The sequence below is a fragment of the Mus caroli genome, unplaced genomic scaffold, assembly GCF_978045245.1.
Source record: "Mus caroli unplaced genomic scaffold, Mus_caroli_1 scaffold_9, whole genome shotgun sequence".
Taxonomy (NCBI): Eukaryota; Metazoa; Chordata; class Mammalia; order Rodentia; family Muridae; genus Mus; species Mus caroli.
The window spans coordinates 59,658,990-59,681,480 of record NW_028227264.1 but is presented as its reverse complement, the minus strand read 5'-3'; the positions used below and the strand labels follow the sequence as shown (position 1 = coordinate 59,681,480).

Genomic DNA, 22,491 nt, shown 5'->3' with positions numbered 1-22,491 from the left:
GGTATACAGCACAGTGTGGGAGGGAAGGCACACTCTAGAGAAATGGTCAGCTCAGCTCAGAAGTGACCAGTCTGGACTGAGGACGCCCAATCCGGGATACAAAGCTCTCCTTTCAAAGGTTCTTAGCTCCAGAGAGAGAAAAGCCCTAGAGACCTAAACTGTTTATAGATAGAGACCTAGCAACAGTTTAGATAGAAGGCGTCTCACACCCCTCCACATCACATCACGTTGCACAGAGGCAGAGCTGGGAGGGGGTTCCCATCATGCAGGTACTCGGGGTCCCCAAGGAGAGCAGCAGAGGGCTCTGCAGCAGACAGAGAGAGGGTCTGCACCCAGTCTGTAGTCCCCATAAGAGGCAGGACTCAGGAAAGTGGGGTAAAGGCTTGGGCATTCTCAAGGAGCAGAGACGGGAGGCTGAGGGATGCTTCAGGAGCCTGCCCTACCCTCATGCCCTCAGAAAGGCCAAACGCAGACTCTGGGGACTCTACAGGCTAGAAACATACAACCCCCAAACCCACAGGTTGCTCCAGGAGCTGTAAGCTAACGAATCTCAACTAAGGCCGGGTCTTACCACTCAGCCAAGACAAGGTCATCCCTGCTGCAGCCTTGGCTGCTCCCCTTGTCCTCAATGTGTATGTGTACAGAGGGAGGGGGTAGGGGCAGAGACCTGCCTCGGTTTCCATCCCAGACACCCCTGGAGCAGCTAGACCTTCTGAGCACACAGTCGATGCTCAGTGTCTATTTGTTGGTAAAAGAGCCAGTAGAGATTTCGTTTTCATGGGGGCTAGAGAAGATGACTCTGAGATTAAGAGCACAGACTATTCTTCCAGAGGTCCTGAGTTCAATTCCCAGCAACCACATGGTGGCTCACAACCATCTTAAATGGGATCCGATGCCCTCTTCTGGTGTGTCTGAAGACAGCTACAGTGTACTCATATAAATAAATAAATAAATCTTTTAAAAGAGAGAGAGAGAGATAGATTTCATTTTCAGCGAGACTCATACCAAGTACATAGTAAATACTGTCGTTAAATTAAGTAGTTTCTGGGGCTGGAGAGATGGCTCAGTGGTTAAGCGTACTGACTGCTCTTCTGAAAGTCCTGAATTCAATTCCCAGCAACCACATGGTAGCTCACAACCATCTGTTGTGATGAGGTCTGACGCCCTCTTCTGGGGTGTCTGAAGATAGCTACAGTGTACTTACATACAAAAAAATAAAAAAATAAATCTTTAAAAGGAAAAAGAAAAGGAAGTTTCTGCTGGGCGGAGTATATTTGAGAGGCAGAGGAAGGAGAATCTCTGTCTGAGGCCAGCCTGGTCTACATAGGGAGTTCCAGGACAGCCTGGTCTACACAGTGGGATCATATCTCAAAATAAAAATAAAAAAATTATATTAAGTTTAAAAAGACGAAGGGAGGGAGGAGAAGAAGAGAGGGAGGGAAGGAAGCAAGCAACGAGTTTCCAGATCACGTGGTCCCTACAGGGGTCAGACAAGTACACATACAGGAAATGAGCTGGCCCGGGGAGGACTAAAACCCAGCAAGGGCCAGGCCGGCTGGTGACAGGGCGCCATCTGCTGGTAAGTGTAGGGAAAAGTAGCTAACAGCAGGTGAGCCTGGAAAAGGGAAGGGGAGGCCACGCCCCTGCTCTCCCTAACCTTCATCTCCCATGCTGAGGCTTGGCCTCTCCCAACGCATGCTCACTTTGACTGCTCAAACGCACCTGGATGCTTCCGGGACAACCCACTCAAGGCAGCGGGGATTCTTGCACAAGCCTCTCATCCAGGTGCTGCTTGGGAGAACCTTGCACTTTCAGGGACATGGGGCCCATGAGCCCACGCATATTTGCCCAGGTCCCAGACAGTTCCAAGAGGAGGATGCGCAGGATTGGGTTTGGCTAGGGGGACGGGGGGGGGGGGGGGTGCGGTAAATGATAAACTGGACTTCATCAATATCACAAACATCTGTCTCTCAAAAGACACGGTTAGAAGGCTGAAAGACAAGTCAGAGCCCAGAAACTGAACTAGCAAAACACGTCTGGCCAGATATGATAGCGTACACATAGGACCCCAGCACTAAGGAGGCTGAGGCACCAGCAAGATGGCTCAGCAGATAAAGGCACTTGCCACCAAGCCTGATGAACTGAATTCACCCCTGGGGGCAGGAGAGAAGCTGATCTCTGACCTCGACATAATCACTCAGCATACATGTGCCCCAACCAATAAATAAACAGAGAATAAATGTAACTTTTAAAGGATGTATCTTTCTAGATCTGGGCAGGGTGGCACATGCCTTTAGTTCTAGCACCCAGAAGGCAGAAGCAAATAGATGTCATTGAGTCCAAAATAGCGAGAGCTACGTAGACAGACACTACCTCAAGAGGGGGAAAAAATCAAATATATCTGTATACAATACACACACACACACACACACACACCACTGACATATTTTCAAAACTTAGAGAAAACTCACTTATTTAAAATGGGTAACAGTGGAAGTTTGGAACACAGATTTCATCAGAGATTGACAGGTGGCGAAAAAGCACAAGAAAAGATTTTCAACATCATTTGTCATCGATACAGAACTGTAAATAAAGCAACAAGAGGTGTTGTCACACCCCTGAACTGAAAACCATACTGAGTGCTAAAGAGATCTGACTTGAGAAGGGCCATGCCATAGTCAAACCACTTCACCCCTGCATAGTCAAACCTCACTCACCCCTGCATAGTCAGACCTCACTCACCATGAGCAAGTCCAGCAACTGTTTAGGGCACTAACCCATAAAAACCTTCACATCAGCATCGATGGGCTCATTAATGATGTGGGAAACCTAGAAATCACCCACATGTCCTCCAGCCCAGATAGAGCTACAGTCACACCACTAACCTCACTCGGGGGAGAAAGAAGCTAGGTACAGGTTCTCGCAAGCCAGGATGCATGTCACACAGGCTGCTGAGGAAAGGCAGCCCAGCTCTGCTAGGCGTGGGTTGGCCCTGCTTGGAGTTCCAGCCTTGGGGGAGACTTAAGCAGTAGGGTTGGTTGCAAGTTCAGGACCAGGCTAGACAGTCTGATGAAACTCTGTCACAAAACAAAAATTCAAAGTGCTAAGGAAGGGGGCTGGAGGGATGGCTCAGTGGCTAAGAGCCCTTGCTGGCCCTTGGCAATAGGCAAAGAAACATCCAGATGGTCGTGGCGGTATTGTTCTTAGTCAGGGGCAGAGCAGGTGGCAGTCCTTTCTTCATGCTAGTTAAAGCCCGGCTTGGTGGCCAAAGCTGTTTTATGCCTACGACTCATAAAAATTCAATCAAATCAAATCCAGGCAGTTGAGTGCTAGAGGAGGAAGACAGACAGGACCTGTGTTCCACCATGCCACCAAGTTCTGCAGGGACACACACAGACCTGTTCTCTGCTCCATAGCACAAGCAGGACACAGACACACAGACCCCCACCTACTACGTCCATGCAGTGCAGCACAGGAGGAGGAAGACAGACAGACAAGATACCTGTGGTCTACCATGCCACCCACAGACCTGCCCTCCAGTGCACTGCACAGGTGGGCCATAGACACAAGCTTGCCACAGGATGTCACCCAGGGGCCTGTCAGGCTGCAATGGGAGCCAGTACATGTGTGAGGATGTGGCAGACAGGATGGGAGAGAAAGAGAAGTGGTACAGTTTGAGCATTATGAAGAGAGAGAACTGGAGACCCAAGGGTAGAGGATTAGCCTGTTCTGAGTCCTGCCACCTGAGGCCATGGTGAGGTCCCAGCCTGAGCTGCTGATGAGTACCAGGTCACTGGCCATGCTGCAGCAGGGGTTGGTGTCAATGCCCATGGCTTATATTACCACTAGAGAACAGAGACATTAGAGACATCCCTGGTTGGGGACAGCTGCCAAGGGACCATGTGGATGTCCAGGGGCTCTGCAGAATAGCCTGCCCTCCTCACTGGCTGCAGCGCTTTGGAGAGTCAGCCCCACCTTTTATCAGCTGCAGCTCTCAGGAGAGCAGTCCCTGCACCCAACTGGCCCAGGTGGCAGGGTTGTGGTTGAGCTAACCCCAAAGGTATGAGTAAGAGAGAGAAAAAAAGCTGGTCCTGCCATAGCTTTACCATGAGGTGGCATGGGGTCAACGGGGGTGACGGTGCCCTCTCATCCTTCCCCCTTGCCACCTGAGGTAGTTGAGAGAGCTGGCTCAGCCCCTCACAGTCTGCAGCACTCGGGAGACTGGGTCCTACGCCTTGACTGGACAGCACAGTGGAGCAGGCTCTGGAGATGTGATTGCCCATGAGCCAGCCCCAAGGGTGTGAGAGCTACCCCACCTCCTGCCCATGGCAGCATTGGGTAGGCTAGCCTGAGCAGTGTTAGGTGCTCATCCTGGTGGTATGAATAAGGGAGAGCCGGTGCTGATCGGCTCAGCTGCCACTTAGGCCCAGATCTTGGGCTCTGAGTTGGCCCCACCCTAAAATCTGGGCCAATCCTGATCCAAAGCTTTGGGATCTCCATGACACAGGGCAACAGAATAACTGGAGGGAAGCCAGGTAAGGATCCAATTTTGATGGTGATACAGAACCCAGATATCTCAGATCAGACTAATGACTCATTACAATTAACATTTGCACATTTGCAAGTGAAAATGTGTGGACAGAGGGAGGTACTGTGGGTCACACTCTGACACACTACAGCATCCATAAAGAGATGTTTACTATGCTTTGCTTTGGTTTGTTGTTTATTTGTCTATGTGTTATTTATTTGGGGGGGGGGTTACAAGGGCAAAAGGCAAACCTGAAGGGACAGTGAGATGAGCAGGACTGGAATGCCTGATGTGAAACTCAAAAAAAAAAAAAAAAATCAACAAAAAAGTTTGTTGGTGGTGTTTTTTTCTGTTTTGTTTTGTTTTGTTTTTTTAAAGAGCACTGCTGCTCTTTCAGAAAATAATCGTCTATAACTCCAGCTCTAGAGGATCCAATGCTCTCTTCTGGCTTTTGAGGGCATCTGCATTTGTGTGCACACACAAGTACACATAATTAAAACTATAAGCCAAATATGGTGGTGCACTTTGGGAGGCAGAGGCAGAAGGCAAGAGGATCTCTGCAAGTTCAAGGTCAGCCTGGTTTATGGAGCAAGTTCCAGGCTAGTTAGGACTACATAGTGAAGGGCTGAAGAGATAGCTCAGTGGTTAAGAGCTAAGTCTGGGCTGGAGAGATGGCTCAGCAGGTAAGAGCACTGACTGCTCTTCCAAAGGTCCTGAGTTCAAATCCTAGCAATCATATGGTGGCTCACAACCACCCATAATGAGACTTGACACCCTCTTCTGGTGTGTCTGAAGACAGCTACAGTGTACTTATTTATAATAAATAAATCTTTGGGCCTGAATGAGTGGCCAACAGGAGCAAATGGGTCAACTGGAGTGAGCAAGGCTGACCAGAGTGAGCAGAGGTCCTAAATTCAATTCCCGACAACCACATGAAGGCTCATAACCATCTATTTGTACAGCTACAGTGTACTCACATACATTAAATAAATAAATAAATCTTAAAAAAAAAAAAAAAAAAAGCATAAGTCTGTTCTTCCAAAGGTCCTGAGTTCAAGCCACAGCAACCAATTGGTGGCTCACTACCATCTGTAATGCGATCTGGAGCCCTCTTCTGGGATGCAGGTGTACATGCAGATAGAGCACTTACACACAGAATTGGGGGGGGGGGGGGTTTGAGACAGGGTTTCTCTGTGTAGCCCTGGCTGTCCTGTAACTCACTTTGTAGACCAAGCTGGCCTCGAACTCAGAAATCCGCCTGCCTCTGCCTCCCGAGGGCTGGGATCAAAGGCGTGCACCACCATGCCCGACCTCACAGAATTTTTAAAAAAAAAAGACTACATAGTGATTCCTTGCAAAGGAATGAAAGCAAAGGAAAAGGTGGGCTCGAGGTGGTGTTTCTGAGACATAAGAGGAGACAGGCTAGGGCAAACTCCAGCTACTCAGCTCCTGCCCCCTCACAGGGCACAGGGTGTTTACCATGTGAGGCTCTGAAGCACACAGGGCTGGATGAACTGGGGTTTGACCTCCACTCACCCGGATCAACAGAGTCACCCACACACTGTGCCTAGCTCCAGGTCTGTAAAATTCCCACAGTGTGATGTGATACATGCTTGAATTGCCGGTGTTTGAAAGGCTGAGGTAGGAAGGTCACCATAAGCTCAGGGCCAGCTTGGGCCATCCAGTGAGGTCAAAGCTAGCCTAGGCTACAGAATGAGTTTGGGGGTCAGTGTGTTTGATGTAGTAAGTCTGCGTTACATGGTGACACCCTGGCACAAAATTTAAACAAACAAACAAACAAAAAACAGTCTCACAAAGGGAATAGACTGCCCTTTAAAAACACTCAAGTCTGTTTTGTCATCTTTAAAACAGGATTTTAACATCACAAAGTTCTCAAGGCAGTTAAATGAGTCAGGATTGGCAAAGTGCTCACACAAGTACATAGTGAACAGAGACTGGGGAGGCAGGACGGCGGGAGGGGCTGACACTGCTCTACCCTGGGGTGGGAGGACAGGTGCTCTGAGCCTAGCGAGGTACTGAGCTGAGGCCATGTCCCTGCAGAGAACTGGGGTTTTTTTAAGTATGTGACCTTCAGCAAAAGGTTGTGCTAAGGGGGAAGCTAATGTGTGTGTATGTGTGTGTGTGTGTGTGTGTACTTGCCCAGGAGTGTGCATGTAGAGGCCAGAGGAGAACTATCTTGGAATGTCTACCTCAACCATTTTTCAACATTATTTTTATTTGGAGACAATATACCCCTGGCTAGCCTGAGCCAGCTCTGCAGACCAGGCTAGACATCAGCTCACAGAGATCTGCCTGCCTTGGCCTCCCTAGCGCTGAGATTAAAGGTGTGCATCACCAAATCCGGCATCCACCTTGCTTTTACAGACTCAACTTGGACCTTCTCACCGTCATTTGGACTGAATCTGATGGCCTAGCCCCCGATCTATAAAAATCTCACTTCCAAAATGAAAGCCAGGTGACGTGATGTGATTACGCTTGCATTCAGCCCCACCAGCAATGAGATTAGAGACACGCGACACCATAGCGCTTTGTGGTCTTAGAGCAACCGCTTCACCAGCTGACTTATCCCAAGTCTAACCTTTGTTTTGTTTTTTGTTTGACTTAATTAGTTAGTTAGTTAGTTAGTTGGTTGGCTATTCAAGACAGGGTTTCTCTGAGTAGCCCTGGCTGTCCTGGAACTCACTCTGTAGTCTCAAACTCAAGAAACCTGCCATCTGCCTGGCTCTGCCTCTGAAGTTCCGGGATTTAAAGTCAGGTGCCACCACTGCCCTGAAAGGCCTGTTCACACCTTGGGTTTCAGTGGTCATTTTCCCTAAAGCCCAGAAAGCCTTAAGGCAGAGAAGTAAACAGACGCCTGTTACCGGTTATGCAGGTATTTGACAGGGGCCAAGGCAACCCCTGAGAGGACACAGCGCCAAAGCTCTGCTGCTTAGGCCAGGGTCTAAAACTGCATGGAGCCCACCCAGGACAGCCACGGCAATCCAGCATTAGTGGACAACAGGCTTGCATCTGAAAACAGCCTGTCCCAGAAAAGTGATGGACAGTGTCAAACCATCAGAATAAAGCCAGGCCTGGGAGCGACTTCAGAGCCTGATGCAAGAGACCTTCAAGTTCAAGTCCTGCTGTGGATTTCTGCAAAAACCACAGAGTGCAGTTTCCCTTCCAGACCAGGGTCTGGAATATGTATAGTGTGTGTGTGTGTGTGTGTGTGTGTGTGTGTGTGTGTGTGTGTATACACCCAAATGTCAGGTCTGAGGACAATCTATAGGACCTGGTTCTTTCCTGCTGTGTAGGTTCTAAGGATTAAGCTTGGATCCTTGGACTGGAAGCGAGCATCTTTATACACTGAGCCATCTAACCAGGCCTTGTGTTTTTGGTTTTGGTTTTGGTTTTGGTTTTCCAGACAGGTGACACACAGTAGGTGCTCAATATATGGACACTTCCTAAAGCCCAGATCCTTCAGACTGTTTGAGCCTGGTCAGGTCACCCTCCAAAAGGCAGACTTATAGGGAGCTCAGTGTCCAGGTGTCACACTTTGCTTCTATGCTCACTAAAGGGATGAGAAGGCACGGACAATCCAACCTTGACTTTAAAGGCCCAGTTCGCACCACAGGAAAGCCTCTGGCTTCAGCAGGACCGTCATGGCCATGGGCTCTCCCACACTGACTGGCACCTTGCTGCCCTCAGAATCCTGGCAATCACTAGCTATCACCTTACTCCAAGGTGTTGTACAGAGAGGGCCTTGGCTCCGGTGCCCAAGCACGGGCTCCAATCCCAGGCACTGCAGGGGTCTGGCAGGGTGGCTGGAAGCCTGCCTTGGGCTTCTTGGTGGGCATGGACCCTACAGACCCCACTCATGCTCGCTCGCTGACCTCTGCCCCTGACCGCTGGACACATGCTGGCCTTCTTGGAGTTCCAGATTTCACAACATGGTGTTTGGGGGGGGGTTCACCCCTCAACAACACCTCCTGAAAGCTGAGGTGACAATTGTAACTCAGCAGGGGACTCTCACGGTCAGCTCCATCCAGTCCCTTCTTTCACAGAGGATGCTTCCACTTAGAAGCATCTGGGGTCAGAGTTCATTTCTCTGTGGCTCTCCCCTGGGGGAAGCACGCTCACAGACTATTATGTCCCACACATCCAGTTCTGGATGAGAAGGAGCTGCCCGGGTCCCTCTAGCCCTGTCACCTTAGAGAGACCTTGCCAACTTGTACTGAACTGGTCCTCTCAGAGGGAATGTGAAGTGGACCTGTGTCACCCGGATAACTGGCACCTGTGGAGGTGTGTTTGTACCACTGAGGACTTAGCCTCCCCCTCCACCTCTGGGTGTGAGAGAAAAATTAAAAATAATAGCTGCCGATTATCGAGCTTCCTGCATCTCAAACAAGTGACAGATGTAATTGTCCCTAACCACCCTGACATCAGGACACAATCACCATCCCCACCTTAGGGTAGGTGACCTGCTAAGATGCCAAGCTGGTAGGTGTCAGAGTGGAGATTCACATCCAGGACCCAAAAGCCCAAAGCCAAGCTGAGTCTTGTAAGCTGGGGGTGACTCCAGAATTCTACAGAGGCCCACAGTTCACAGCTGTGCCTGAGGCTCCCTCCAAAACCAGCAGAAACCTTTCCACTTCCTGACAACCTGTCATCCACTGACCCAGCTCAGCAAACCCTCCACATACCAGCATGGTGCCTAATGCCATGCTAGGTTCAGAGGGCAGGTCGCAGAAGACCACACAGCCAGCTGCGCATGGTGCCACACACCTTTAACACCAGCACTCAGTGGGTAGAGACAGGCACATATAGTGCTGTGAGTTCAAGGCCAGTCTGGCCCCTATAGCATAACACTCCACTCCAGCCAGATACTTGGTGAAAAAGGGCCATGGTGTTCCTACCCTCTAATGGGTGACTACAGAGGAGGGAGTGAGGGAGGAAGGGTGGGATGCGATAAAACTGAGGGCTTCCTGGAAGAAGCAGTGACCAAGCCTATGGGAAGGCTGACTGCCTCTCTACTCCCTGTCATGCTCTGACTCAGAACCTGCATTCCAGACACACCTGCAGGGGAGCTCACAGCTGGGTCTCTGCTCCAACGATAAACACTACCAAAACACTTCCTTGTTACAAAAACACACAAACATGCACACACACCCCTACATGCCTGGAAAATCCCTCCCCACAGCCCATGCCCACCTCAGCCGCATGCACTGTCATCCCCAAGGCAAAGATGTGCTCTAGTCATCTGGGTTCCCATAAGGTGCCAGCATGCCTGGGTCTCTTCAGTGGCACTGATATTCCTCTGAATTCCTGTGAATTCATACACATGTGCACAAGCACACAAGCACACACACACACACACTCGTGTATATACAGAACACACGAGCACTATTCAAACACAAATTATTCACATTCACACAGGCACACACAAAGACATACATACACAGAGATAATTGTTTGGTCTCCCTGGCCCCTCCTGTCATTCACATCTACAGAACTCAACTAGATGGACAGCTTGCTTAAATGCTTGGCATCTCAGTGTAAGTAAAAGGCTAGAACGCTAGATCCATTCAATTTTTTTTTAATGCATGTCACAACAGTGGAGCGTGAAGGTGCCTTCCAACTGGGTGAACTCCAAAGCCCACACAGGCTAGTCCATCTCAAGAGGCACCCAACATGGGGCGACTCATGCGTGTCCAGATTGATGTATTGAGGCAGTTCAAGGGCACACACACAGAGGTCACTGAAGTTGTCCAAGCAAGGAGGATCCACAGCTCAGCACTCTCCCAATTTCTCTGACTAGGACCCAAAACAAGAACAAAGTCTAGGCTGGGCAGTGGTGGCACACATCTTTAATCCCGGTACTGGGGAGGCAGAGGCAGGCGGATTTCTGAGTTCGAGGCCAGCCTGGTCTACAGAGTGAGTTACAAGACAGCCAGGGCTACACAGATAAACCCTTGTCTCAAAAAAAACAACAACAACAACAAAACCCCACAAATCCAAACAAACAAACAAATAAACACCAAAGACCAAAGTGTAAGATGGGACACACACTACCTACAGCCACCACAATTGTATGAAAGTTCCATGGCACATTTGTCCTCCTGGCCACACACGTATGTCCCCTTCATCTCTTTCTGAGCCATCTCTTGAGTTCACAAACCAGCCACAGAGTAGAAAAGCCAGGCCTCACTTACCCAGGGTATCTGAGCCGCTTTCCACAGTCTCGTTGACCTTCCTTGCAACTCTGGCCACGGCCTCCCCCATCTTCCTCAGCATGCAGACGTGGGTGTTCGGCTCCCAGCCTTCAGGCCGGTCTGCGACTCACAAAGGGGGGGTCTGTGCCTGGGAAAGACACAGGACCATGAAGCACCCACCTGCCAGGGTCCCGTGAACAATATTCTCCTCCCTAGGAATGCAGGCTGTCAAGAAGCTACAAGGACATCCCTAGGCCTTTCATCACCTCCCTCTGCTCCTCCTCTTCTTCGTCCTCCTGAGCCCAGGCTACACCCAGCTTAGCCTGTGCAGATGCTGCTCCGCTCTGTCACCCAGAGGGGGAGGGCAGCTGACTTTACCACTTTCCTGAGAGGATCAACCCGAGTGACCTCACCATATACATCTGACCTCACCATACACAGAACTTAAACCAGTGGCCAGGCAGACAGGAGGACTCAAATGGCCTGTGACTCAACAGGTGGAGCAAGGTGTTGGGAAGAAACTAGGTCCAGCTATCTACTGGGAAGACACCTGTCTATTCTGTGGCCTCCTAGCCAGGGCTCAATCAACACAACGAGGCCAGCCATCCTGCTGACCGCGCCCATTTACCAGCAGGAAACATGGTGTCAAGACAAATGGACCTTGGAGCCTGCGGGTGGGTGGTCTCTAGGAAGACCCTACCTGTATGTCGGATGAGAGGAAAGGTTAGTTGCCTCACCCTCAGCTTCCTTCGGAGTTTATCTGCAAGCAAAGAAGAGGGAGGGCTGGCTGGAAATGAGAAGATGTACTGGCTGGTCTTGTGTGTCAACTTGGCACATGTTAGAGTCTCAGCTGAGGAAAACCTCCATGAGATCCAGCTATAAGGCATTTTCTCAACTAGTGAGAAAGCCCAGCCCAGGCTGGGTAGTACCACCTCTGGGCTGGTGATCTCAGGTTCTTTAAGAAAGCAGGCTGAGTCGAAAAACCAAAAAGAAAGCAGGCTGAGGGGGCTGGAGAGATGGCTCAGCGGTTAAGAGCACTGCTCTTCCAAAGGTCCTGAGTTCAAATCCCAGCAACCACATGGTGGCTCACAACCATCTGTAATGCGATCTGACGCCCTCTTCTGGTGTGTCTGAAGACAGCTACACTGTACTCAGCTATAATAATAAATTAAAAAATCTTTAGGCCGGAGCGAGCAGGGCCAACTGGAGCGAGCAACCTTCATTCTCAGCAACCACATGATGGTTCACAATAGTACAGCTACAGTGTACCCATATACATAAAATAAGTAAATCTTTGAGGGAGAGGGAGAGGGAGAGGGAGAGGGAGAGGGAGAGGGAGAGGGAGAGGGAGAGGGAGAGGGAGAGGGAGAGGGAGAGGGAGAGGGAGAGGGAGAGGGAGAGGGAGAGGGAGAGGGAGAGGGAGAGGGAGAGGGAGAGGGAGAGGGAGAGGGAGAGGGAGAGGGAGAGGGAGAGGGAGAGGGAGAGGGAGAGGGAGAGGGAGAGGGAGAGGGAGAGGGAGAGGGAGAGGGAGAGGGAGAGGGAGAGGGAGAGGGAGAGGGAGAGAGTGCGCTAGCTGAGGAAGTCAGGGAAGCAATCCAGCAAGCAGCACCCTCCATGGTCTCTGCATCAGCTCCTGCCTCCAGGTTCCAGCCCTGCTTTAGTTCCTGCCCTGACTTCCTCCAATGATCTGGAAGTGTAAGCCAAATAAACCCTTTCCTCCCTAATTTGCTTTTTAGTCCTGGTGTTTTGTCCGCAACAGTAAAACCCTAAGACAGAAGGGGAACTGGATCACTGGGGAGAAGATGCTTAAAGAAGGGGTGGGGAGATGGCTCAGCACTTAGGAGCACTGGCTGCTCTTCTACAAGACCAGAGTCCAATTCCCAGTACCTGCATGGTAGCTCACAAGCATAAGCATACTCTTTTGGCTTCTGAAGGCACCAAGAGCCAGACATGCATGTGGTGCACAGATATATATACATGTAGGCAAAATACCATATACATTTTTTAAAAATGGGAAAATAGGCTGGGGATGTAGCTTAGCTGGTAAAATGCTTACCAAGCATTCTCAAAAGTCCTGGGTTCAATTCCTAGCACAGGATAAACCAGACATGGTGAGATGTGCCTGTTATCCCAGTATTAAGAAGTTTGAGATTAGAATTTCAAGGTCGGACTAGAGAGATGGCTCAGTGGTTAAGAGCACTGACTGCTCTTCCAGAGGTCCTGAGTTTAATTCCCAGCAACCACATGGTTGCTCATAACCATCTGTAATGGGATCTGATGCCCTCTTCTGGTGTGTCTGAAGACAGCTACAGTGTATTCACATAAAATAAATGAAGAAATCTTTTTTTTTTTTAATTTCAAGGTCATCCTTGGCAACAGAATAAATTCAAGGCCAGCTTGGGCTAACATGACAATCACTAAATAAATAGATAAATCAATAAGGAAATGAAAAAGACATAAAAGTAACCAAGACCCTGTTATTACAGGGAAAGAAACCAAGGCACAAACAAGGGCCACAATCCGGTCTGCATCGCTCCACACTTGGTGGTTCTAGTGTTTGCCTCCTAAACTCACCTAAATCTCCACTAGCAATACCACACTAAAGGAGGAACTCACAGGCAGCACCTGAGGCCCTCTTCTCTCCTCTGTCTCTCCTGGCCCTGTCCCTAGTCCTAAACTCAGGAGCCACTAAGGGAGTGTCAGCAAACTACCCTGATCAGAGTCAGGGACCAGAGGCAAAAGAGCAGGGACAGAAAGAAGAGGTGTGAGGACAGTGTTCAGAGCTGGCCAAACAGGGCAGGTAAGGTCAAGCCCAGGAGGCCAAAGGTGCTCAGCATGTGTGTGTCCCACTGGGAGGCTGACACCGAAAGCCCAGAACACACTGGCGATGGTTACCGACAGAAATCCAACTCTACCACCGAGAAGCTGGGTGGAGCCGGAGGAGGTCTCACCACACTGAGCCTAGTAGCATCTGACTGTACCACAGACATGAGCCTCATAAACCCTCACCAAAAGCCAGCCGAGAAGGTACAGGAATGTGTGTCACGTGCAGGTGTGACACCGGCGATGAATCTTGCACGGATAACCACAGGACTCTGAACAAACACCTCGTGAGAACTCATCCTTGAGAAATGAGTAAGGATCCCATCTCTCCACTCCCAGGACCTGTCCCCTGATCACTCCCTCTTTGCCTTGGCCGACCCACCTCGCCTTGGCAGTCCCTCCTCCCTCTGAGCTCCAAGGGTACTTAGTGACTAAGCACAAGTCACTTGGGTTGTTTGTGAGCTTCAAAATGTCTCTCCCTAGCTGGGCATGGTGGCACACAGCTAAACGCCAGGACTGGGGAGTTCAAGGCTGGCTTGCTCTGAACCACACAGTGAGTTTCAAGACAGCCAGAGCTACTACATAATATAGAGACCCTGTCTCAAAAACAAACAAAAGAGGGCTGGTGAGATGGCTCAGTGGGTAAGAGCACCCGACTGCTCTTCCGAAGGTCCAGAGTTCAAATCCCAGCAACCACATGGTGGCTCACAACCATCCGTAACGAGATCTGGCGCCCTCTTCTGGAGTGTCTGGAGACAGCTACAGTGTACTTACATATAATAAATAAATCTTAAAAAAAAAAAAAGAAAAGAAAAATCTTTCTAGCCTCCCCTCGCCCCTCCCCTCCCCCACTGGCTGTGGCGCATCCACCATGGATGCTTCTCTTCATGGTCAACACACACCATTTGGGTTTCAAATCTAATGCAAGTCCAAGTTTCAACATGTCTACAAGTCCAACTTGAATAGGATCCTAAATTCACATGCCTAAATAGTCTACAGAACATGGGTCAGTGATTTATGGGGGGTGGGGGGCATGGCAAATGGGACCCCACCACCTGAAATATGCACTCTCTTAGCTCAAATTCCTAGGCCTGAATTAGTGCTGTTGAAATTGGGCTGACTCATTTGTCTTTTTTAAATTTTATTTATTAGTATGTGTATGTGCATGTGTGCATGCGTAGGCATGTGCATGTGTGGGAGTGTGAATACAGGCACAGGCGTGTGTGTGTGTGTGTGTGTGTGTGTGCGTGTGTGTGTGTGTGTATGAGAGAGAGAGAGAGAGAGAGGAAGAAAGAGAGAGAAAGAATGCATACATATATGTGTGTGCACGTGCGCATTCATGAATACAGGCATAAGCATACTGTGAGGCACATTTGGAGGTAAGAGGACAACTTTGCAGGGGGTGTCGTCCTCTCTACTGTAGATTCTTGGATCAAACTCAGCTCATCACCAGCTTTTACCCAGAGAACCATCTCACTGGCCCCTCAGGGGATTTACCTTAACTCCTTCACAAACTGAGAAACTGCAGAACCAAGAAGGCAGAACAACCAGCTGGATGGAAACAGAGCTGCCCTCCACACACATAACCCCCGCCCAGACTCCCCAACTCTCGGATTCCTTAGCCAGGGGCTTTTTCTGCTATTCCATCTCCTTCTGCCTCTCCAGGGAAACAGGGCACTCAGTACAGGGACCAGAGAGGGTGGCAGGGCTCCAGAGCTCAGGGAGAACAAACTTGAGGCTGGAGTGGACTCCTGGCCCCACCAAAGGCCAAAGGGAAACTATCCAACTGTTTGGTGGCTCCTTCGGCCCCAAAGGCTGTACCTGTTCGGGATCTAACCAGTCAATTAACCTATGGGGACTTACTTAATATCTAATAGAAGCTAAGGCTGGGGAGAAAAGCACGAGCTGTTCTTGCTGGGGCTGGTGGCATAGGCCTGTCATCCTGAAGCAAGAGAATCGTAGTTCAAGACCTGTCCGAACTATAGAAATGACTTTAAGATCAACATAATGAGAGCTTTCTCATGGCCTTGCATTTATTTAATCCCAGCACTGGTGTGGGGTGGGAAGGATGAGATAGGACACAAGGCATTCTCTTTTTCTTTTGTATGTTTTAAAAAGAGGAACAGACAATTGTCCATGTCAAACAAGAGACCAGGCTGTGGGCTGCCCCCACATCTACATAAACGATCTGAGCCCATTCACAAGCTGCCCGCACGCACATCAGCACTCTTTGGACAATCAAGGCACTGGGCACCCCTCTGCAACCAGAACAATCCACAGATCCCAGGCCGGCCCCAGAGGTCTAGGTTCTAGGCTCCTAGAAGCAGGAATCCAGTCAATCCGCCACATAAGGATGGTGGTGGCAGAGAGTCAGGGAGAAACAGGAGCTATGGGCCCACATGGGCCCGAGCTGCTCCCGTAAAAGCAGTGCCACCTATCCCAGACTCTGGATAGGGGAGACTCAGAAATTTTCAAAGAAACTTGACACAGTGGCAAATACCTATAACCCCAGCACAAGGAAAACTGAAACAGGAGGACCCCAAGTTCCAGGTCAGCCTGAGCTACAGAACAAGACAACTCACCTGTGCCCTCCTGCCACCCACCAGTTTGTAACACAGCCCCAGGATATGTTTAAATTTGAAATCTTCTGGTCACCATCTATAAAAGCCATGCTGGACAATAAAGAGAGAGAGATCGGGTGTGGACTAGAATGATACTGCAACACAGCATTTTTAAATTGCATGTCTATTAAGCTGCACTCATAGCTCTCCTGGGACAAACCAGGCCCACAGGCTGGACATGCCCGATGATACAAGCTTCCCACTGGGAGACAAAATGAACCAGTTATAGGCCTGCACAGCCTGGGGGTGAGGCCTGTGGCATGACCCCAGAAGAAGGGCCCATAGGGTGCCAGCAACAGGTAGATAAAGACAAGCCACAGAGAAGGCCTGCGGTCTGTTCCAGACCTCTGGAGGCCTTCCTGAGGAGCCTAACTAATCCAAGCAGAATTCTGGAAAGTTCTCAATGTTGTGGGGCAGCCCCAGTTGTGAGATGGAAACATCACCTTCCTCAATGAAACTGTTAATAAAAATTAACTGAATAAATCACTTCTAAGAAAAGACTCTGCAAACCATTAAGGGCTTCCTACATTAAACCAGGACCAACCAATAGGTCATCAAACAAGGACAGACCGGAAGTTTGCATATAATAAATTGAAGGTGAGTGTGCTATTCTGCTTTGAGGAAGCTATGATTGTGAACACTGTATAATTTCTCTGGCAGATCTGAAACTGATCTCGCCTAAATTCCAAACTTGGGGCTGGGGTAGTTAAACCTTGGCCATGGCAATGACCCAGTCTTTAAGGGTCAGAACTCAACTTCATTATCTGCAGCCCTAAGATCTCTGCAAAGGAGCCACTGCGACACTCCGGCCGCACCAGCTGGTCCTATATTTAGTTACTGTTGTGGTCAACTGGGAACTTTAGAGCCTGGCAGCCTCTCTGCGGGGCAACCGGAGCCTCCGCAGCCATGCGCACGAGCTGCCCCACCGCTGGCTCCAGACAGACTTCGGGACCCTGCCGAAGCCAAGAGCTGATGTGGCGAGGTAAGGGGCACAATGCTAATCGCGCCCCAACAGTCCCAAAGGTCCACTCGAGACCAGAGCAGAGTTGACCCACTTTCTCACCCAGGGGAAAGAGCCCGCTGGGGCAATGAGCTGGACGCGTTGGCGCCTGGTTTCGCAGCTCAGCTTTAGAGTTGGGGAGCCCCGCGTGAGCATCCTTAGACTGTACCGACAGTACACAGTGACCAAGGACAGGATCCCTGGACCCCATTCTCACAGCCAGTGGCTGCTCGTCTCCAGCCTCGCGCTGGCCTGGCAGACAGGAACTGGGACAAATGGAGCAAGCAGAGGGGGACGCTGGTGATCGCAGAGGCCGGGGGCGTCCCACGCTGCCAGGGGCGGAGAGGCACACTCCCAAGTGACATGCGCAGCTGCCTCTCCCGGTGGGCAAGGGCGTCTCACTGGGGAGACGGAAGCCGGGCTGTCCGAGAGCTCTAACCACGAGCCTCCCACTACCGCAAGCGATAGTCCATGACCTCTGGGCACCGCCCGAGCCATGACTCGGTGCTACCAGGTGTGCTGGGGGAGGGGAAGGGACACGGCCAAGCCCAGTGCTTTCCCTTCTGCCCCTGCCACGCTCGGCCTCTGGCCACCGTTATTCAGCGCGGCGCGAAGCCTGTGGGCCGCTGGAGGCAGCACTTACGGCGACAATGCGTCCTAGAGCCCAGCGCCCAGCACTCACGCTCCCGCGGCGACCGACAGCACCCGGTGCAAGTTCTGAGCCCGAGGGGCGGAGCCAAAGGGGCATGGAGCTCAGCGCGCACGGCCGCTCAGCCAATAGTGACACCAAGATACGACCCAGGGCGGGGAGGGGCCAGCGCTCCGCCCGCGCACACCAATCAGCGCGCAACTCCTCCTGCGCGCTCGGGAACCAAGGGAGGAACCGCTTTGTGTGGAGTCGGCAAAGCCAGCGCGCTAGGGGCGGGCCCCTGCATCTTCTTGTATAGGATGCTTCTCCAGGCTGGATTTTGTTTTGTTTTTAATTCCGCGGATGAGCCCGGGTTCAGCAGATCGGGGAACTTTGAAAAACGCAAAGAAACGCTAATTGAAGCCGCACTGTAACTTCATCTCTCCAGAGCAGAATAAACATGGAACTAAAGTCTACCTGCTTCACGGGTCACTGTGAGAACTGATGAAGGGACTGTGGAGTCCAGCGCTGCTGCGACGCAAAAACACAACTCTCACCTCAAAGGGAATCAGAGATGGCTTATCCTAGAGCCAAATAGGAGCGGCCCTAGCCCGGGAACACAAATACAGGTTATTCCATGTCCCAATATGGTAACAGTTTGATAAAATTGTGAAATATTTTGTGCTTTTTTTTAAATTATTTTATGCGTGTTTGCCCGCGTGTGTATTTGTGCACCACCTATGTGTCTGGTGTCCTCAGAGGCCAAAAGAGAGGTCAAATCTCCTGGGATTGGAGTTGCAAACAGCTATGAACCATCCTGTACATGATTGGACGATCCTTGCAAAGGAACGGTCTAGCTGTCTCTCCAGCCTCTTAATGAAGAACAAAGAAAAACATAAAAACAAGGCACTTTTCAATTGTATTGGTGAGGATATCAGGTAAACAGGCTACAGCAAAGGAGAAAAAGATCTCAGCTATAGGCCCCAGATGCTAGTCTGAGAGCATTCTTAGCCCTTAGGTTGATTGGAAACTAGGGATCTGTTCTTGCACTCTAAATGACTTACTGGATAGTTACAAAGATGTTAAGCCAAGTAGAGGGCAGAGCTATCAGTAGTTGTTAAAGGACGTAAAGATGCCACAAAATAGTCTGGCTCTGGACCTGCAACATTTTAACCCAACCCTTTTGTATCACTAAAGTTCTAGTTAGTAAATCATACTAGCAAAAGATGCTGCTGTTCTTTTCAGTAATTTGTTTTCACGGCCGCCAGACTAGCCACCAGAACCACAGCTTCTAAAAGATAGCCACTTCACAGACCGCCTGTTGTGTAACAGTTTCCAAAAACACTGCATCCTGTAGGAAGCTCCTTAAGCAATAAGCCACTTAAAATAGCTTTGGGAACCTCCTTAAAGAAGAAGGTAAACAAACTCAAATTAGCTTCAGGAAGTCCCTGAAACTGACCAGGTTCACTAGGCCCCTCCCTACCAGACTAAGCAATAAACTACTCATAACCCAACACCTCCCATTAGGGATATAACGTCCTGACAAGGTTTCTCTGTATAGCCCTGGCTGTCCTGGCACTCACTTTGTAGACCAGGCTGGCCTCGAACTCAGAAATCCACCTGCCTCTGCCTCCCGAGTGCTGGGATTAAAGGTGTGCGCCACCACCACCGCCCGGCCAATGTGGTACATTTACACAATGAAATATTACTCAGCTGTTAAAAACAATGACATCAGGCCGGGCGTGGTGGCGCACGCCTTTAATCCCAGCACTCGGGAGGCAGAGGCAGGCGGATTTCTGAGTTCGAGGCCAGCCTGGTCTACAAAGTGAATTCCAGGACAGCCAGAGCTATACAGAGAAACCCTGTCTCGAAAAACCAAAAAAAAAAAAAAAAAATGACATCGGGCTGGAGAGATGGCCAATGAGCTGAGGCAGGAAATCAGGGGTGGGACACTGGCAGGAAGAGAGAGAGGATTCTGGGAGAGAGTGAGAGAATAAAAGGAGAGGCAGGGAGAGATTCAAGAGAACCACAGAGAGATGGATGTAAACCAGCAGGTAGATGACCTCAGGAAGACACTGAGAGAAGCTCTGAGGAAGATGCTTAGGAATAAGGGCCGGGCTTGAAAGCGAGGTAACTAATCAAATGGGTAGCCATAGTCTAGTTTAAATGGATTAAATAAGAGCTAGCCCGGGAATAGCCAACACATTTAATAATAAATAGTCTCGAGTCATCACTTTTGAGAGCTGGGCCTGGGAAAGGAAAACAGTTAAAAATTATTTTAACACAGAGAGAATGGAAGAGACGCGCAAAGCCTGCCAGAGCCATGCTTGCCACACTCCAGCTGGCCAGAGTCCTTTCATCCTTTATGCTCAACAACTTGGAAAAGCAAGGACTGAAACAGCAGCTCTCTATCGGCTGCTGAGAGGCATGAGACCTGAGCCGTTTGGCCCTGAGAGGTGTGACAAGCTGAGCTGTCTGGAAAGTTATTAATAGACATAGGCCCTGGGATCCTAAGCCTCAGAAGACTCCTGTGAACCAGGAGGCTTTCTGACGAAGTCCAGTGCATGTAGCAGTGAGCCAGAGGTTGTTCTGGTGAGGTGAGGTGAGGACCACAGCCGAAGTTGATCTCTGATTTCTACTTACATATGTATGTGCCTATGCTCACAGATGAACACCACACACACACGGACACGGACACACATACACTTTAAAAAAAAAAGTCAATTCAAAGGGATCTGTCAGGAACCTCAGCAGGACAAACTCACTAGGGAAAATAGTACCTGTTCTAGAAACAGGTCACTTCAGAACAGCAGAAGGCCTGCCTAAAATGTAGCCAGCTGAGTGGTCCTTGCACCCATTGTTTACTCTATTGTCATATGAGTGTCCTCTGCTTTGTTAGGCAATGAGTCATCATTAAGCAATGTATCTTGTCTCCTTTCACAGAGTTCTCGAGGATGGAGAAGCAGAAAGGACTCTAAGAGCCCAGGCCGTACACTGGCGCTGTCTTCAGACACACCAGAAGAGGGCGTCAGATCTCATTATAGATGGGTATGAGCCACCATGTGGTTGCTGGGATTTGAACTCAGGACCTTCAGAAGAACACTCAGTGCCCTTAACCTCTGAGCCATCTCTCCAGCCCGATGCCATTGTTTTTAACAGCTAAGTAATATTTCATTGTGTAAATGTACCACATTGGCCGGGCAGTGGTGGTGGTGCACACCTTTAATCCCAGCACTTGGGAGGCAGAGGCAGTCAGATTTCTGAGTTCGAGGCCAGCCTGGTCTACAAAGTGAGTTCCAGGACATCCAGGGCTATACAGAGAGACCCTGTCTCAAAAAAACAAAACAAAACAAAACAAAAAAAACCAAACAAACAAAAAAAGGATTATTTGGTTTATTGATATCTAGTTTCTTGAGTTCTTTATATATCTTAGATATCAGTTATCTGTCAGATGTGGGGTTGGGGACAATCTTTTCCCACGCTGTAGGCTGCTGTTTTGTCCCTTTGATGGTCTCCTTTGTCTTACAGAATTACACCTATAATTCCTGCACTCCTGGGGCCGAGGAAAAATTGATATTTGGAGTTCAAGGCCATGGTCCAGGAGACATTAGACCTTGGGACTGCCCTAGGAGAGAACTTTGAGTGGGGTAGACACAAGGTGGTATGAAATGGTTTCCTGGGCTGCCTACAGGGCAATGTGCCAAGTTCACGTGGCTGTTTGAGGGTAAGGGGAGAGCCCACCAAACGGTTTGACCCAAGGCGGTTACCCTCTAGTTTTTCTGCACAGAGTCCTCTGCAAGGCTGCCGAGAAAGTGTGAGTCAGGACTGAGTGTTCTCATGGAGGTCCAACTGCGGAAGGGTAGCTTCCAAGTTCATTCTGGGTGCTGGCAGAATCAAACTTCTTTATGGATATAGGACACACAATGTCAAGCACCTTGCTACTTGGTTCTGGCCACACCTCCATCAATCTCAGAGCCTTGTACACAATGGGGATGTGTGGAGGGACGCTGTGAAGTTCTCTCCCACTAAACTTGTTTCATGATTTTTCTGAGGAAATACTAATAACAAAAGGAAAGAAACAAACAAAAACAAAACAAAACAAAAAACCATTTATTCATCAGGGTTTGGCGGTTCACACCTAAAATTCCAGTGCTTGAGACGCTGATGTAGGACTGTGAGCGTCCAGGGCAATCTGTGCTACTATAGTAAGACCCTGTCTCAAAAACGAATAAACAGACAGACAAGCAAACAAAAGACAGGCACAGCCAAAGTGGTGTGCCCCTGCAATCCTAGCAGTGAGGAGGCGGAGGCAGGAGGATGAAGAGTTAAAGGTCAACCTCAGCTACAGAGTGAGTTAGAAGCTAGACTGGGCTGCATGTGATCTTGTCAGAGAGAGAGAGAGAGAGAGAGACAGAGAGAGAGACAGAGACAGAGAGACAGAGAGACAGAGAGAGAGACAGAGACAGAGAGACAGAGAGACAGAGAGACAGAGGGAGAGGGAGAGGGAGGAAGAGGAGGAGGAGGAAGAGGAGGAGGAAGAGAAGGGGGAGAGGGAGATCTACTATCTCTAAATAAGGAAGGCACAAACCAAAGAAATATTCTGACAGATCAAACTTGGTGATTTAAAGAAATAAGGGTGGGGGAAGCCTGAGGGAGAGGAGAGACAGACACAGACACAG

At 49.8% G+C, this 22,491-nt stretch overlaps 1 protein-coding gene across 2 annotated transcripts in view; it reads right to left on the bottom strand.

Annotated features, from left to right (window-relative positions):
- Positions 1-18,033, bottom strand: part of Lrrc20 (leucine rich repeat containing 20) — a 105,143-nt gene extending 87,110 nt beyond the window's left edge. The window contains exons 1-2 of one of the 2 annotated variants that reach the window (XM_021174314.3): positions 17,828-17,963; positions 10,741-10,888 (exon numbers count right to left, since the gene is read on the bottom strand). In XM_021174314.3, the coding sequence (XP_021029973.1) occupies positions 10,741-10,822 (82 nt within the window). In that variant the 5' untranslated portion in view covers positions 10,823-10,888; positions 17,828-17,963. Of the gene's footprint in view, positions 1-10,740; positions 10,889-17,827 lie in introns of both variants that reach the window. The other variant, XM_021174315.3, reaches the window with a different exon arrangement.
- Between the last annotated feature and the right edge of the window lie 4,458 nt (positions 18,034-22,491).